This window comes from Choristoneura fumiferana, chromosome 14 (genome assembly GCF_025370935.1).
Source record: "Choristoneura fumiferana chromosome 14, NRCan_CFum_1, whole genome shotgun sequence".
Lineage (NCBI taxonomy): Eukaryota > Metazoa > Arthropoda > Insecta > Lepidoptera > Tortricidae > Choristoneura > Choristoneura fumiferana.
In genome coordinates, this window is record NC_133485.1 from 15,032,212 (window position 1) to 15,049,069 (window position 16,858).

General features: G+C 40.1%; 2 protein-coding genes across 2 annotated transcripts; both read left to right on the forward strand.

The window, feature by feature from the left end:
* Positions 1 to 242: 242 nt before the first annotated feature.
* Positions 243 to 10,837, forward strand: LOC141435284 (ionotropic receptor 75a-like). Its single transcript, XM_074097980.1, has 12 exons — positions 243 to 501; positions 1,278 to 1,423; positions 1,899 to 2,052; positions 4,079 to 4,271; positions 4,869 to 5,038; positions 5,473 to 5,778; positions 7,710 to 7,888; positions 8,187 to 8,291; positions 8,840 to 9,006; positions 9,281 to 9,356; positions 10,356 to 10,477; positions 10,762 to 10,837. The coding sequence occupies exons 1-12, from the start codon at positions 351 to 353 to the stop codon at positions 10,802 to 10,804; spliced, it is 1,812 nt and encodes a 603-aa protein (XP_073954081.1). The 5' UTR covers positions 243 to 350; the 3' UTR covers positions 10,805 to 10,837.
* Positions 10,838 to 11,550: 713 nt separating this feature from the next.
* On the forward strand, positions 11,551 to 13,927 carry LOC141434713 (uncharacterized). Its single transcript, XM_074097152.1, has one exon. It carries the CDS (start codon positions 12,323 to 12,325, stop codon positions 12,803 to 12,805), a length of 483 nt encoding a protein of 160 aa, XP_073953253.1. The 5' UTR covers positions 11,551 to 12,322; the 3' UTR covers positions 12,806 to 13,927.
* The last annotated feature ends 2,931 nt before the right edge of the window (positions 13,928 to 16,858 follow it).

The following is a 16,858-nucleotide window of genomic DNA, read 5'->3' on the forward strand; positions in this document are numbered from 1 at the left end:
GAGCATATTTAAGGCAGCGGGTTTTTTTTTAATACAATCATTATGTAGTGGCCGGCATGCAGCCATATCATGATTTTCTCTAGTCTCACAAAACGAATTTCAATCGAGCATTTAGAGATCAATGGTTCGATGGTACCACTGCCAGACCGTTGCTGATTAAAGCTAGTGGTAAAGAATGTAGCAAGTTACCCTCATGATTTTAAGGTACACTTTATTTTGGCTAGTGATTGGAGATACTCATCAAAAACTTATGACGCTTAGGTTCAAGGTTATTTCTAAGGAGTTCCTTCTCAAACTCTTTAACGAATAACTTCTCTAGTTAGAGTATCATTTGATGTCTAAGCTACATCATGAATTTATACACCATATTAATATTATGGCTCTCTATACTGTTAGAAGGGATACATTCAAGACATAATGTTAATAAATTCATAATAAGCTACGTTGAAAATGAGCGAATACCATCAATGGTGGTATTTAACAATGTTTGTTGGAAGAAGAGTGAGTTTTCTAATAAAACCAAGTACTTATAGTTATAGGCAGCCCGGACTCAGGACTCTACAACTATCATACTCAAATTAAGCTGTATTGTAGTGTTTGAGTTGTGATAGTTGAGTGTGTAGTCTGTCGATTTATTAGGACGTGGAGGAGGGACACCATACAAATGTCGCCCCTTGTGGTATCTTGCACCTTTGTTCTTCTTCCGGTGCCCTCTACTATCGGAGGTCGGCGATCATTAGGACTATCCTTACTTTAGAGACTGGCCGCTCGAAAGAGGGACCTGGTGCTAATTATGAACCAGTTTCTAAGGTTTATTAACCAGGAGGTACGTCTACGGCCAGGTGGTCTGCGGCCTTGTATCTTTCCCTGGATAATAAGCTAAAGCAGACCATACTCGTCATTACGCATTATATGCCCAATATACAACAGCTTCCTCTGTTTTATGATACGTATAGAAATAGAAATAGAAATAGAAGACATTTATTCACGTTCACAAAGACACACAAATACAACCAAACTAAAAAACAACAGCAAACACAAATAAAACAAAAAAAAAAGAAATACAAAATTAAAATATTTGATCACTTCCAAGCTTTTATTCATTCTCCGCAATTCCGCTTCATTCTTTACTCGATCCGTCCATGATATCTTTAACATTCTTGCACCTTTGGTAGCGGCGAAAAAAGTAAAGGATTGTAACAGGTATATTGATAATGTTCCTGCACAAAGTGACACCAGAATCAACCAATTCCCTAATATTACTCGGAAATCTTCAGGTGTAAAAGTAAACTTGATGAAGGAGTTGGCAGAAGTTGGTATCAGGTCAGCGTCATCGGCATCATCGAAGACTTCGCTTCACGACACCACTTTGCTCCTGGTGACAGATCTCGACTGCCCTGGAGTTGAAGAGATGTTTGTTAATGTAAGTATGCAAAAACCCGACTGCCTTAAAAAAAACTTTAATTGAAAATTAAAAAGGAAAAACAAGGCTAGGTACTTACTTCTAATCCTTCTTCAAGAGTTGGGACTTACTTAAGATCCAATAAAATCGTGACCAGCTCTTATTCCCAATAATGCGTCCCGACTTTTGAAGTTTGTAGGTACTTATCTGAGTTCTGGACTCACGCTAGACGGAACCACTTTTCTATGCAAGTAATTACATGATTCCCGGTGGTCTAGCTGGTATGCCACCTCCTCTGCTGCATTAAGCTTCTTCAAATCATGACCAGCTGAATAATTCTTAGTACCTAATGGGTCCCGACTGTTGAACTTTAACGTAGCTACTTAACAGATCGAGTTCTCCCACCGACTTGTATTCTTCTTTTTAATATTTTTTAAGGCAGTCGGGTTTTTTGATATTTTTAATTTATTCTTTTATTTACATTTTACTTTAACAGGCAACTCGTCATGACCTACACAAACTGCCGTACCGCTGGCTGGTCCTCACCAGTTCTCCAATAGAGACGGCATCACCCTGGTGGCACCATTTCCTGGTCAACAGTGATCTGGTGGTAGCTGAATTTGATGGAGAACGCTTTGAAATGACTGAAGGTATTGTCCCGTGACACAGAATTAGCTTACAATAATTAAAATTGCAAATACAGGAAGTGGAATGTCTGAATAATAATAATGATATGGAAATAACAGGTAGTAATAGTAAGTAACTAGTCTAAAATGGAAGAGCGAAGATCAACGTGGTCACCATCGAGCAGGGGGCTATTTTTTTTAAAGCTGTGAAAATACAGCTAGGAAACTACATATTTTGTATTTACTAGTACTTTTTGTTTGCAACAACGTTAATCTCACTAATACTGGTACCTACGATATGGTAGCCTTGACATCTAGAGATTTAGTAGAGTAAGTCCTACTTACGTCTCCCGAATGAATACTTTATAGGTCAAGCCAGACGAGTGTAATTTTTTGAGTTGTGAAGAATCGCGAAATTTTGGTTTTCCGAGATCGTAAATAATATACTGTATCCCTATATGTACTGTAGTCTTTGATAACATATTTTGCTTTTTTCCTTTCTTTTTACTTGTGTAGGGTCATGTGTCCAACACTGAAACTTAGGTACGCAGTGAAACATTGCGATATTTCTAAATTGCCAAGTTGCCAGATCGTGCACTATATCACGTAAGGAAGGACATCCTGGAGAACCCCCCACTGTCCTCCAGTTTGCATCGGCGTCACGTGGAGGAACACGTGTCTAAGGAGCTTTTTCAGTATTACTGGCACAAAAGTAAAGTAAAGTAGTATTTTTAGCATTTTTTGTAGATTTTTCATTAAATTATGGTTAGAAATTTAATATATTTGATACTTTCTTAACATTAAACATATTTCGTAAATTATCGTGGACTAGATTGCGTATTAAAGTGACACAATTTAGCAGGAAAATACCTTAGGTAGTCAACAATGAAACATTTACGCATGGGATATTTAATGAGGCTAAAGTAATTAAAGTTAAAGTAATTAAAACTGTTTCGATAAAAATAATAATAATAATAAAGGGGAAATAATAAGTGCAGCGACTAAAGTTTTATTTAGCATCCGCAACGCACCATCTGTTTTTGTATGTACCTAAGCAACGGGTTAAGCTTAGCGGGTTAGCTTCTATTAAAATAATATGCCATCTTTTTACATTACCAGCAAATTATGCAAGATCGAGCGACAATTTATGAATAACAAATAATGTAACTCGGCTACCGATAAATATATTATCTTCAAAATTGATGATTTGGCGACTAATATTGTAAGTCAGCTACTTTATTTATTTTTGAGATTCAAATGTCTACTAATTTAGTCAAAATCAATCTCCAATAAAGAGCATCGTAAATAATGAGTTAGCAACAAAATTAATAATTCGTCTTCTTTTTTTAATGAAAATTAGCAACAAATCTCGAGGTGCGCTGCGCGGGAAAGAGACCGGCTGGCCCGCCAATGAGCGCGCTGCATACAGAATACCGCAACGAGTCGCATGTATTAATTTACAATTAGACACGATTTAGAAGTTCTCGAATTCTTTAACAAAATACACTCATTCCATAATAAGTAGGTTCGTTCGTTACCTTTTGAACATAAGAGTAATAGAGTAATAAAAAATAGAAGCCCCGCTATCATAGCGGTTGACTTTCTGGCGGGCCGCTTGCCTTGATATACAATACAACACAGAAGAAATGATAGGTTCGGTCGTTGCCTTTTACACCTCAAAGCACAAAATAGAAGCCCCGCCGTAGCGGAGCTTCATCGACTTTCTGGTGGACCGCTTTCGCCTTGATATATAACACAGAAGAAATTATAGGTTCGTTCGTTGCTTTTTATAGCTCAGAGCAGAAAATAGAAGCCCCGCCATAGCGTACATAGCTTACATAAGTACCTACTGTAAAAAATTCGGACTTCTATCCGTCAAAACAAAAAAAAATGAGATTTGGAATTTTATGTGTTTCATTGTTGGACACTGGCCTACTCGTTTTCCATGACGAGTGGCACAAAGTGGAGTTTTGTATAAAACCAAATGCATCAAAAATTACGCGACTCTCAACTCAAAAAAAAAATACGCTCGTCTGCCATGGATTTACAGTTCACAAGCCGTCCCCAACCGGTTCTCTTGTCTTGACTCCGCGCGGATCCTTCAACGGAGTCCTAACCGATGTGCGGCCGCACCGGGAGCTGTACCGAAGGCGCCGAGACCTGCTCGGAACCTCTCTGATCATGACCAACACCATACAGGACAGCAACGCGACGAAATTCCATCTCGTGCAGGAAGACAGACTGTAAGGAAACTTGTTCAAAAACATTAGAACGTAAAATTAACATTCTGAATTTTTTCAAATTTTTCCACCCAACAGTTTAGATTTTAGGTTACGCTCGATTTCAATGAAAATTTACACTTTAAAGTTGAATATTTCGCAAACAGGTCACTGAATAGAAAAAATATCTTAACAACCCGCAATGGTTTTAAAAGACCTATCCAACGATACCCCACAATATAGGGTTAGTCGAGGAAGGTAGGTAACCTAAAAAAAAAAATTTTTTTTTATCACTGTCGGCGTGACTGATATGTATTTTCATGTCAAATTACAGCTTTCTAGTACTAACGGTCTCTGAGCTTACCCGCGGACAGACAGACGGACGGACATGGCGAAACTAAGGGTTTCTGGCTGACTACGGAACCCTAAAAACACAGTCAAATTGAGAATCTCATTTTTTAAGTCGGCTAAAAAATAAACTTAACATTAGGTACTTACCTACACCAAACAATCAAGTCTACACTATACTTTCAAGATTATTGACCCGTACAAACATGCAGATTAGATAAAAGCTTGTAAAAAACGTACTTACTTTCTTTTGAAATCGTATTATGTTTCCAGTGACCTTCATAACGATTTTATAAGCAAGAACAGCTGGACTTTAGGCAAGTTAGGATTGTTGATGCTGAATGCGACTCCAAAAGCCGTCTTTAACTACCGATACGGATACGTCCACAAGGGGGAATGGACAGGCCAGATCAGAGACCTCATGGACAACAAAGCAGAAATTGGTAAGAGCTTTATTGCTTCACTGGTACTACCACTACCAAAGAATTCTTAGAAAGTCAAGCTATTAAACTATTAGCTCGTTGAAGTGGCAAGGGCAGGCCATATAGCATGGAGAACAGATGGCCGTTGGGGCCGAAAAGTTCTCGAAACGAGACCGCGAATCGGCAAGCGGACCGATGACCTGACTGACCTGATTAAAGCCGCGGGTTTACGGTGGATGTGGCCACTTTTAACCGAAGCAACTGGAGGTTTACGGGGAAGGCCTATGTCGAACAGTGGATGTCCTAACGGCTGATATGATGGTGGTGATGATAAACATTGACGTTTCTAAAATGAAGTAAGTATTCTTGGCAATTTAAGTAAGCAATTTGTTATTCAAATTTAGGTCTAGGTTATTCTTGTCTAACTTATTAACAGAGGATGAACTTTTTTCCAGGAACTAACATCGGTATAACCTCGCAACGCCTCGAGGCGGTCTCTTTCATCGATAACCTGGACAATTGCAGGGTTCTCTTCATTTTCCGAAAGCCTGGTCTTTCCTACACCAGCAATATATACTTCCTTCCTTTCTCTTCTGGTGTTTGGATAGCCACTGCTGTTTCAGCTGCTATGGCAGCCTTGGCTCTGTACTTGAGTGTGAGATTGACTGAAAAGAATCCAGTATCGTTAGGTGATGCCTTTCTATTGGCCGTGAGTGCGGTGGCACAACAAGGCAGCGAATTGCAGTACAAAAAATTATCAGGTAGGCTAAGGCCAGGACGAACTTTGTAGATTTTTATCAAATAAGATAGGAAACGAACAAGTAATTAACCTTGATAAGTACTAGCACCACCACTCGCCCAACACCCGCAACACCAGACTATTGCAATGAGGGCTATCGTTTTTTGTCTCACTAGATGGCGCACTGTTGCGTGAGGTTTTTAAGTATGGCTTTCAAAGTCTGTTATTACGGGCGTGAAAACAAAGTTTAGATTAAAATCATATTTAATACACCTTAAAACCGTACCATAAAAATATCGAGCATGCCACAGTGTTGCATAGTCCCCGTTTTGTTCGGAAAAAAGGAAGGACAAAGGTTTCCGAAAGACAAAACTGTCTCAATACACAGACATTCATTGACCCGGAACGCATATTTGCCATAATTAATTTCAGATATTGCAAAATATTCACAAAATTATTCTAATTATAAATAAACCCGCGTAGCTCACCCAAAAACTATGAGATTTGACATTTCGGAGACCTCACGCTACACTAGCGCCTCTAGTGGCGAATTCATACGCGATAGCCCTCATTACTGTCCAGTCTTCAGAGTTAAGATTAAAGTCATGTGCCAGTTAAATATTTTACCAGCAGTCTTTTCTTCACGCCGGGGTACGGTAGCGTAAGCATTGCTGCTTGGTGGTTATTAGGGGGTAAGAAGGTGATAACGATCCGGATAGACCTTGCCTAAGATCCTGAGATCCATATACCATCAGCAATACCTGCAGTACCTAAGATTAGCTTGACCCTTGAAGGAATTTTCATAAACTCCGTCGAAATTCCATGTCTATTATCTATAGAAGTAGCCTCTATGCAAAAATTTTAGCTTTCTAAGTCCAAGGGCGTTGAGGAGTGAGTGAGCCAGGACTTTTCTTTTTTTAAACCCCCGACGCGAAAAGCCTGTTATAAGTTTGACCGCTATGTTGTCTGTGGAACCGTAGCTCTTAAACGGGTGGCCCGATTTGAATGAGGTTTTTTTAATATGAAAGCAGGTTTTCTAGCGATGGTTCTTAGACATGTTTTATCAAAATCGATTCTTGAATCCGACTCCTTTATTGACTCCGGTTCTTTCGAGCGATTATTAATTTGTCTATGTCCGGCCCGGCTCGGTTCGGTCCTCAGGTTCGGTCGGTACCAAGGTCAATGTACTGAACTGAAGTAACGATTCGTTTCGTCTTTTTGATGTTGAAAAATTCGTTGTATTTTTTAAAGAACTATGAGCTACTTTGAGTACCTACTAGTTTTCTGTTTGAAGCTTGATAACAGTGTTAAAATGGCAGTGTGTGCTGATATTTTCAAAATAAATACATACATACATACATGCTGGCTTTATAGCGAGCGAGCGATTATTTGTTTTGTAGCTATAATAGCCTGCCTGGCTAGTGATTCGAAACAATATTATGATTGAAATTCTGTGCCATAAGACCTATTTTTCGCTGCCATTTTTGCATAATATTTCGTGAAATTAAGCGTCGCTCGCTCCGGTCATTAATATAATTGTGTTTTAATTCTATCTCATTTCTTTCCAATATAACCGAGCGAGTAGACCGAGTATCGACGTAGGTACCGGCTCACTCATCGCCCGGCCAAACGTAATAAGATCCGATCCGATGCGATCCGAGCCGAGAGCGAAAGCGAGCGAGTGAGTGTGACGGCGATCACGAGCCGCTCGATCCGGCCGGACTTGGTCGGAGTTAGTTACTCCGGAGTCGATAAGATTTGAAAGGAGTCATTAAGGGATTCGGATCCGCTTGAGGATCTGACTCTTTTGAATCTTCAGATCCGGATTTACCCATCTCTAAGGTGAATGCAATTTTTCCTAAAGCTTATACTATATGAGCTGGAACCCACGTTTCCTTTCTTGAAAGGCTGCAAGACTAACTCCTAGGCTACCATCATTTTGTTTTTCACCAGCCCGTATAATCCAATGGGTAACCTTTGCGACCCTGATGGCTCTTTACGCCGCTTACGCTGCCAAAATTGTGGTGCTCCTCCAGGCACCTTCAAACTCCATCAACAACTTGGCACAGCTGGCAAAATCGAAAATTACACTGGCGGCTCACGATGTGGACTACAACAACTTTATATTTAAAGTAAGGACAATTCTTTATATACTATCATTAACTCTTCAAGCGCCATGTTAGCTGGCGCGCGCGCACGCCTGCGGGTGCGGGTACAGGCCCTATACCACGAAGTGCAAAACAAGAACTTCGTATGTTGCCTTCCCGCTGACGCTTATGTGCGATACGAACTTCCATTTGCGAGTTTCGTGGTAACCCGGTACCCTTCGCACGACGCAACGCGTGCACTTTGCGCTGCTCACGCTATTTTTCAATAGGTATCCACCCGCTCCGTGCAAACCGCGTCACAATTAAATATGTTTCTGTACAGGGAGCTACGGACCCATTACGTAAAGCCATTGCTAAGAAAGTCGATCCAGAGCAAGGTCAGAGACCATTCTACAGTTTAGCTGAAGGCGTTGAACGAATACGGAAGGTACTTTGTATCAATGTTTGTGGCACTGTGTCTATGGATGGGAAGGGGATTAACATTTTTCTTTCTGAGGCACGTGCCCCACCGCCTACGATGAACGATACCTAGATACGAGTTGGTTAGCTGCGAGATATGAGATTGTGACCACCGTTTGTTCTCTGCGTGAGTTCTGACTACGTTTTGAGCATCGCTGAGAGATTTTTGCCTTTGATAGTTCTTGTTACCGCGACAAACTAAAGGAGAGAGAGTTCACGCCGATTCCAATGGCGAATGAGTTGACAATGGATCCAATGGCGTTAGGCGTGGGCGAAGAGGCTCCTCATCCGTGGCCCGCGGTTTGAGTTGCCTCGCGCCTTAAAAAACTGTCACTAAGTAAATATGGGGTGCCTTCTCAGGACCTCGCAAAATATATCTTGCCCACGCCAAATTTAAGGTCCTGTACCACCACTGTATCTATACTTATCGTGATTCACTTCCTCGTAAGCGGTGGAACAAGTGCCTCAATTCTTACGTTGTAACGTAGCATTCAAAACCAACTTAACGCATTCTAGGAACAGTTCGCTTTCCACGTAGTGACAGACCCGGCGTATCGTCAAGTGGAGAAGACATTCTTCGAAAGTGAGAAGTGTGATCTAGTGGAAATAGACTATGCCGGGTATAAAAAATTATATATACCTGCCTACAAGCATTCTCCCTACCTGGAACTTTTTAGAGTCGTGTAAGTACAATCCAAAGTTTAAATTTCTCCACGATGTTCTCATGCCTATGCGCTTGAGATACTCCAACACAGTCCTTCCATCGCTTGCTGAGAGTTCCCCTGGCCCTTTTTATTGTGGAGTGCACGTAAAAATTGTCCTAACAGCCCTGTCGTCCCCCATCCTGTCCAAGTATCCTGCCGACATTTGAATATATAGAGTGAATGAAAAATTGGCTCCTTTCGGATAAGCCAGCCTTAAAACCTAGCTGACTATACTTAATCCTTTTCTTTGCAGATATAAGCAAATACGTGAAGTAGGCATCAAGTCAGCAATAAATTCCCGCTTAGAAGCTGGCAAGCCTTCTTGTAAGGTTCGTGTACTTTAATTTACGTTAGTCGTCCATTAGGTATCCGTCCAGTCAGCGCCGGCCCTGGGGTAAAGAAAGAGGAGCGGTCGCTCTCGGCGCCAGATGGTACGAGTATGGTGCCATTTTCCAGTTTCCAGTGCAAAATTAAACCATGATGGTGCTGTGTTTTTTGATAGGCGCCAAAGCGGTTTAGATAATTTCGCTCTACCTTTATCGGCTAGAGCCGGCATTGCATCCAGCCGAGTCAACGGTAGGAGAGCAACGTCATAGCATTTCTTCGAATATCCCGCTATGTCTACACAGTGTTTGGTCAATATGTTACCTGTGATGCCTCTGAAGCGTGGTAAGGTCACGCCATTTAAGGAGGCCTAAAGACCACTCAAAGAGCATAGAAAAGGCTAATGCTAGGAGTTTCATTGTGAGATCGAACCAGACATGAGGAGGTCCGTAGGAGAACCAAAGTAGGCCACATTATTACATTTAAGTGGCAGTATACTTAGCTCCAGCAGACTCCCGCAACCCAGCAGTCCACTTTCTGATGGTCCTAACAACGCTGCGTCTTCTGGTACAAGATCGCCACTCTAGAACACATTGGCTCCCATCGGTCATCAATTCTTCGAGCAATGTGCCCGCCTACTACAGCTTAAGATTGGCAGATCGGGCTCGTTTGGTTGGTAGCCGTCAAGAGAGCGAGAGGGATGATAGGCTGTGCTACTTAGTTGCTTTTTCATTTTGGTTCTTCTGTGAACTTCCTCTTTCTGGTTTGATCTCGCAGAGAAACTCCAACCATAGTCCGTTGGATGTAGGATGCGGTCGGTACAAGACCGGTCAGTGCTTTTCTTTAGTGAAGGCAGTGGGGGAGGAGGGTGACAACCACGATCTGTCATTTTGTCGCTTATCCTATTTAAAAAGTGGGCCAAGGCATGACTCGCCCGGGGTGCCTAGATGCCTAAGGCCGGCCCTGGAGGCCTAGGTATTTATTAATTACTTAAGGTGTTCCAGAATACTGTGGCGATGTTCATCAGTGTTGGCGTGATGGAAATGCGTTCAGTTATGCTCTCCATGGTGTACGGGGTTGCGATAAGCGCCGCTGTTGCTTTAGTGGAGATCCTCGTGTTCCATGTGTAAGAAAATTTTATAAGTATTTACCAATAAATAACACGGTGTTAAAATGAACTCGGAATAGGTATTGAGTACGGAATATTCTGTGAATTTTAAACATCAGGTTCCCTTCCGTTATTTATTTATCAACCTTGAGTAGTACTGAAAACTGAAAAACAAGGGTGTTCTGTTCGTATAAATAAATTTAAGTATCCAAGACAGGTCGAAATATCATCCCGTATTGATAATACCTGCGTGTACTTTGTACTGTTTTACTCTAATTTTTAATTTCACTTCCTTTTCCCAGGCAACGCTATCGTCGGAATAGCAAATTATCAGGCGAAACTTAGTCCAAACTAGTGCGAAGGCGAGATACGACCGCCGTATTGTCTAAGGCGCTGATGTTCGCGATCACATCCTCAATATCTTTCTATCTACTCTCAACTTAGAGCGTTTTCATATTATCCAATCCGATATCGGCATAGGACGACGATACGATAGCGGGGCAAGTAAAATGTATGAAATATGTACCTGTTACCGATATGTTGGCGGCACCATCGGACGCCCGTGGGCTGTCGGACGATAATGTTTGTATGTATGCCATGCGTGTATGGAAGGCAAGATATGTGAAAACAGCACAGTCGGCTTTCAGGTATCGTCTATCGTCGTCCGATACCGATATCGGATCGGATAATGTAAAAACGCTCTTATACCATGTGACATCAGAAAGAAATGGTGAAAATGATTGTGATTTCAAGTGCGTTAGAGACAATAAGGCTTTTAGTCTAGACAGGGCTATCTAAATAATCGTGAAATTATTTATGTAGGAAGCAAGTTGAAGGTGGGTGGCATACTTACTTCATAGATCAAGATCACAGAACGAATAATTAGAGTTAGTCCTATCATAAAAGTCATCATCGCCATCTTATCAGTCGTAGGACGTCCACTGTAGGACATGTATGCTTTCCCTATAGACCTTCGTTGCTTCGGTTGGAAGCGACCGCATCCACTGTGAACTCGCGAATCCTGATTCAGAATCAGAGTAGGTACCTAGGTAATGTTATATTTTACCCGAAGGGAGATAACAAGAGGATAGGTCCGGCTGGGTACTTCGTAGTGTAATTAATTATTTATTAATTGTAAACAATATATAAAAAGCTACATTAGATGAGATGACATTGCTCGCAGGACTGATGGCCGATGGGGTCAGAATGTTCTCGAATGGCGTCCGCGACCGGGAGACGAGCTGTCGGTAGGCCTCCAACAAGATGGAGCGACGACTTGGTTAAGATCGCGGGATCGCGGTGGATACGGAAAGCACAAGACCGGTCTGAGCGGAGAGCCTTGAGGGAGGCCTATGTCCAGCAGTGGACGTCTTTCGGCTGACATGATGATGGCATTAGATGAGAGGCATAATTATAGGACTTTCACATAGGTTGTTTTTTAGAAAAAAATATGGCGCTGTCCATTGGAGGACAATTTTGCCAGTGTCTAGTAAGTAAATCAGTATAAATAAAATTTACGTACCTTTCATGCTTCTTTCATGCGTTTCTATCTTGTTTTTATTCTTATATGGCTTATATTATATGTGCGAATTCTAATTATTACCCGACTGCGAAGAAGGAGGGTTAAGTACTTATGTGTTTGATTTTTACCATGTAGTTCACATCGTTGTCAATGTAACCTGTGTGATTTTTTTCGTGAGCACAAACAGTAACTAAGAAAAGCAAAAAAAAAACAAACTAATCCATCTGACAGAACACAGAACAAAGCAAAATTCACGTCACACCGTCAATCTCATAAAATGCATTAAAATATTCAAAAATCCATGAAACAAAAAACAATTTCGCATTAAAAACTAACAGAAAATGCTACGCCCAACTCCGATGACCGTTGAAGCCATGCAGCGTATAGTAAATTCGTTCAAACAATTCGAAAAGAAAATCGACAAACTGCAGGATGATATTAGTTTCCACGGGCAAGCACTGATGGAGATCCGAGTTATCCTGAACAACATGACAGGTGGCCCCGTGGGTGCAGACACTAGCCCCAACGATGACGCTAAAGTCAGACAAGTCAGCGCAAAACAAACAGCTGGTATGCAGTATGAACACCATCTTGATTTACCAAGAAACAAAGGGAAATGCGCCATACAACAGACGCCGAAAAAAATAAACAAGACCAAGAGTTTTGAGCCGGTGTTGATTAGGAAACCAGTGAGCCCTAAAAAGTCCGTCGTGGTGAATAATTCTTTAAGGCTGAAGATGGAAGCGGCGAGGAAGACCTCGCAACGCATCAGTAAGAAGCCTGAAAAGTTGGCCAAAATTAAAAAGAGGAATAAATCGCAGTAATCTATTTTCGTGAGAAAACTAAGAATTATTTTTAAACCAACCAAAGCTATACACAGAAAGTTTTAATATTGCAGTAGGTACAGTCACCTGCACAGCTGAAGCGGAGCGCGCAAAAATACCTATCTGACATCTGACACGTCCTATATTTATGCAAGCGTTGTGTCAGATATTGGTGCTGGTGACTGTACAGCCGAGGACAAAGAAGATGTATACATACATTTGAAGATATAGCCGCGATATTATGACAGATAAAGTTTATAGGTGATAGGGTTTTTTAGGTCATTTAGAGCACTAGGTACGACGCTCTCAGCTTTTATCATATTTCGTGACCATTGGCAGCTCAACTTTTTAGTTTCTGTGACTTTAGGGAACCATTTTGTTATTCGTTATTAAGTACTTCATTGTTACTTACATACTTACTAAATAGTAGTAATATAAAATTATATTTAAGTAGGTAGGTAATTTCAGTATTTCGCGTATATATGTCGAATTTTTAATGTTATATTTATATTACAAATATGTAACACGGAACAAACTACAATGTACTTATGTGTAGGATGTGTACGATACATTGGCTTCATAATGGTCACAAAATTCGAGAAAAGTGCCAAATAGGAACTAGGTAGTTTTCACAAAATTAGGTATTACTAAAAAAAAATACAAATTATTTCTCGAAATAAGTTAGTAAGAATAAATATAACTTTTTAAGATGTACAGTCAAGTGTAAAAGTATGTACGTATTCAAAGTTTCAAAAATATGTACCACCGACTCTTATTACGTCGCAATAAGGCCGTAGTAACATATTTTTGAGTGGTTTGAATAGATACTTATTTTTGCACTTGACTGTACTTCATTTAATTTAGAAACATGAAATTTACACACACAAACATCACGCCTTCCCCAATGGAGTAGGCAGAGCACACGAAACGTTACCGCTTCGGAGCCACTTTTAGCAATTTTAGGTTTTAAGTTGTCAAAAAAACGGTACAATAGTGACAGGTTGCTAGCATGTTGCCTACGGTATACCACTCACCATCCTCAGTCGCCTCTCTTACGACATCCACGGAAGAAACATTGAAATTTGATAAATACGTATAAATAAACTTTAGTTTTTTCAAGAATGTGTCGTTTTATTCAAAGATGCTTGTATACATTTTATTAATAGAATTATATTTATTATTTTTTACCGACGAAAAAAAACGCAAAAGTATGTGTGAGTGCTGCGTGTAAGTATGTAAGTAAACTCCAATTCAATAGAATCTGACAATCCTGTAGACACTTCCAGCCTACTAATATAAACACCGGGCTGCCTAAGGCTTTGTGATGTGACTATTATTCTTTTTTGATTCCTTTTAGATGATAATTGCAACAACAGGGACATATATAATCAAGTGTGCCCACGATAGGGTGTCTTAAATAATGTAGAAAATTGACAGATTCTATTGAATTGGACTTTAGGTACATATGTTACTCTTTTACGCCAAAATGGCTAGACAGACAGACGGCACAACACTGATTATTCAGATTGATTTTTGGGATTTTGTGGTAGGTGTGCTATGGTGCAATATAAATTTTTCTTCATCGGAAAGTCGGAACAATTTCACAAAATATTACCGATCAAATTAATACATAATTTAAATGTATTAATCAAATAAAATTAATGTCACGTTTACGTTTATTAACTAAATGAGCCAATCGCAAGGGGTGACATTATTTACCGGCACGGATAATACCGACATTGGAATTACCGACCCGATATTTCGTGTAGGTACACGCCCATACAAACTGGTGTCAAACTGACAAGAGTTACTATGGGCGTGTGGGCGTGTACACGAAATACCATGTCGGTATTGTTAACAGTACAAAAAAGGAGCGTACACCGTCTTCATACAAACGGCCGGAACGCGAGTTATAAATACGCGCCACGAATTCTCAGCATACCTCGGCAACCATCAGTCGCGAGTGCTCCGCGGTTACATACCCAGTATACACACTCTCATCTATGTACATACCTACGGACTCACGCGCATTTATTACGTACAAACTGTTATAGTTTCGCCATGTCTGTCTGTTTGACCGTCCGTCCGCGGCTTTGCTCAGGGAAAAGTATGCCGACAAAATGGTACAATAAAAAATTCAAAAAAAAATTTTTTAGGGTACCTCCCATAGACGTAAAGTGGGGGTGTTTTTTTTCTCATCCTACCCTTTAGTGTGGGGTATCGTTGGATAGGTATTTTAAAACCATTAGGGGATTGCAAAGACGATTTTTTTGATTCAGTGATTTTTTTGCGAAATATTCAAGTTTAAAGTGCAAAATTTTCATTAAAATCGAGCGTCCCCCTCTAAAATCTAAACCGGTGGGTGGTAAAATTTGAAAAAATTGAGGATGATAGTAAGTATATCAAACTTACAAGGAAACTATAACGGTTAAGTTTGCTTGAAAATTGTTAGTAGTTTAAAAGTAAATAGCAGCCTAAGGTATATAATTTACCTAAACTTCGAAGATTCCATATAAAATACGAAATCATTAGAAAAATATTACTTAATTTTTTCTTAATGGCTACGGAACCTTATTTTGGGCGCGTCCGACACGCTCTTGGCTAAGAGTAGTTTTTCAAAGACATAGACGAGACAAATTCAGCTGCGTGCGATTTTGCAACTTAAGGAGCAGCCACGAGCTATGCGGTGAAGGAAAACATCGTGAGGAAACCTGCACAAACCTGCGAAGCAATTCAATGGTGCGTGTGAAGTTCCCAATCCGCACTGGGCCCGCGTGGGAACTATGGCCAAGCCCTCTTGTTCTGAGAGGAGGCATGTGCCCAGCAGTGGGACGTATATAGGCTGGGATGATGATGATGATGAGGAGCAGCCACACCGGTGCTTAAAAAACAGTGACGGTACGGAATCGCAGTGACAGTGACGCATCGTATGCGCACCGTTTTTGTCGCATGCTCTCCACACCGCTGCTTAAAATACGGCGCTGTTGTTTTTTTTTTTTTTTTTTTATTCGACTGGATGGCAAACGAGCAAGTGGGTCTCCTGATGGTTGTTTTTTCATAAATACAATAATAATATTATTTCGAAATAGATGTAATCGATTTAACTTTATCTGTATTTATTTGTTTGACTTCTTCCTGACAGCTTGTTAGTTTTAGCATGTTGTTTAATTTTTTTGAATTAATTTCGATTTGATAACTCGTTTAATCGTTTCACTTCTTGAATCCAACATTTTAAAAATAAGCTGTTAAAATGTTTCCAACTTTTGCAACAATTCATGTGCTATAAAATTCTTAAAAAATATATTATAGTCGTTATTCCATATTCAATGTTTTATTGTACACTAGCTGGTGCCCGCGGCTTTGCCCCTGGTGTAGTTTTTTTTGATTTTCTAAATCTTCTTTTATAAGAACCTTCTACTGACTGACAATAGCAAACACAACAAAAAAAGAATTAGCCAAATCGGTCCAGCCGTTCACGCGTGATGCCGTGACCAAGGCAAATAGGAATTCATTTTTAGGGTTCCGGAGCCAAAATAGCAAAAACAGAACCCTTGTAGTTTCGTCAAGTCCGTCTGTCTGTCTGTCCGTCCGTCACAGGCATTTTACTCGAAAACTACAAGATGTATTAATGAAATTTGGAGTACAGATGTCTTGTCAAAGCCGCTATTTATTTTTGTAGTTAAATTACCAAAATAAATATTTATAGGAGGGGGGAGGGGGCACTCCATACACGTAACAGTAATTGAAAAAAAATAAAAAAAAAATTTTTTTTAACGCATCAACGAGTGGCATATAGTTCGACAGCTCTTTTGAAAAGATAGTAAGATTTATCAAAATCTTTTTTGATTAAATGAAGATTAGTTTCAACATGATCGGATATACCGTTTTTGAGTTATTGCCGGAAAACTGCGCTTCTCAACAAAATGACTTAAGTGCCGTGAAGATACGCTATTTTTCTGGTAATAGATTTTAAGACTGTAGTAAGTATTTTAATTGTGTTATACTTAATGCACATAATATTACTTGATTTTTGTCGTAATGGCTACGGAACCC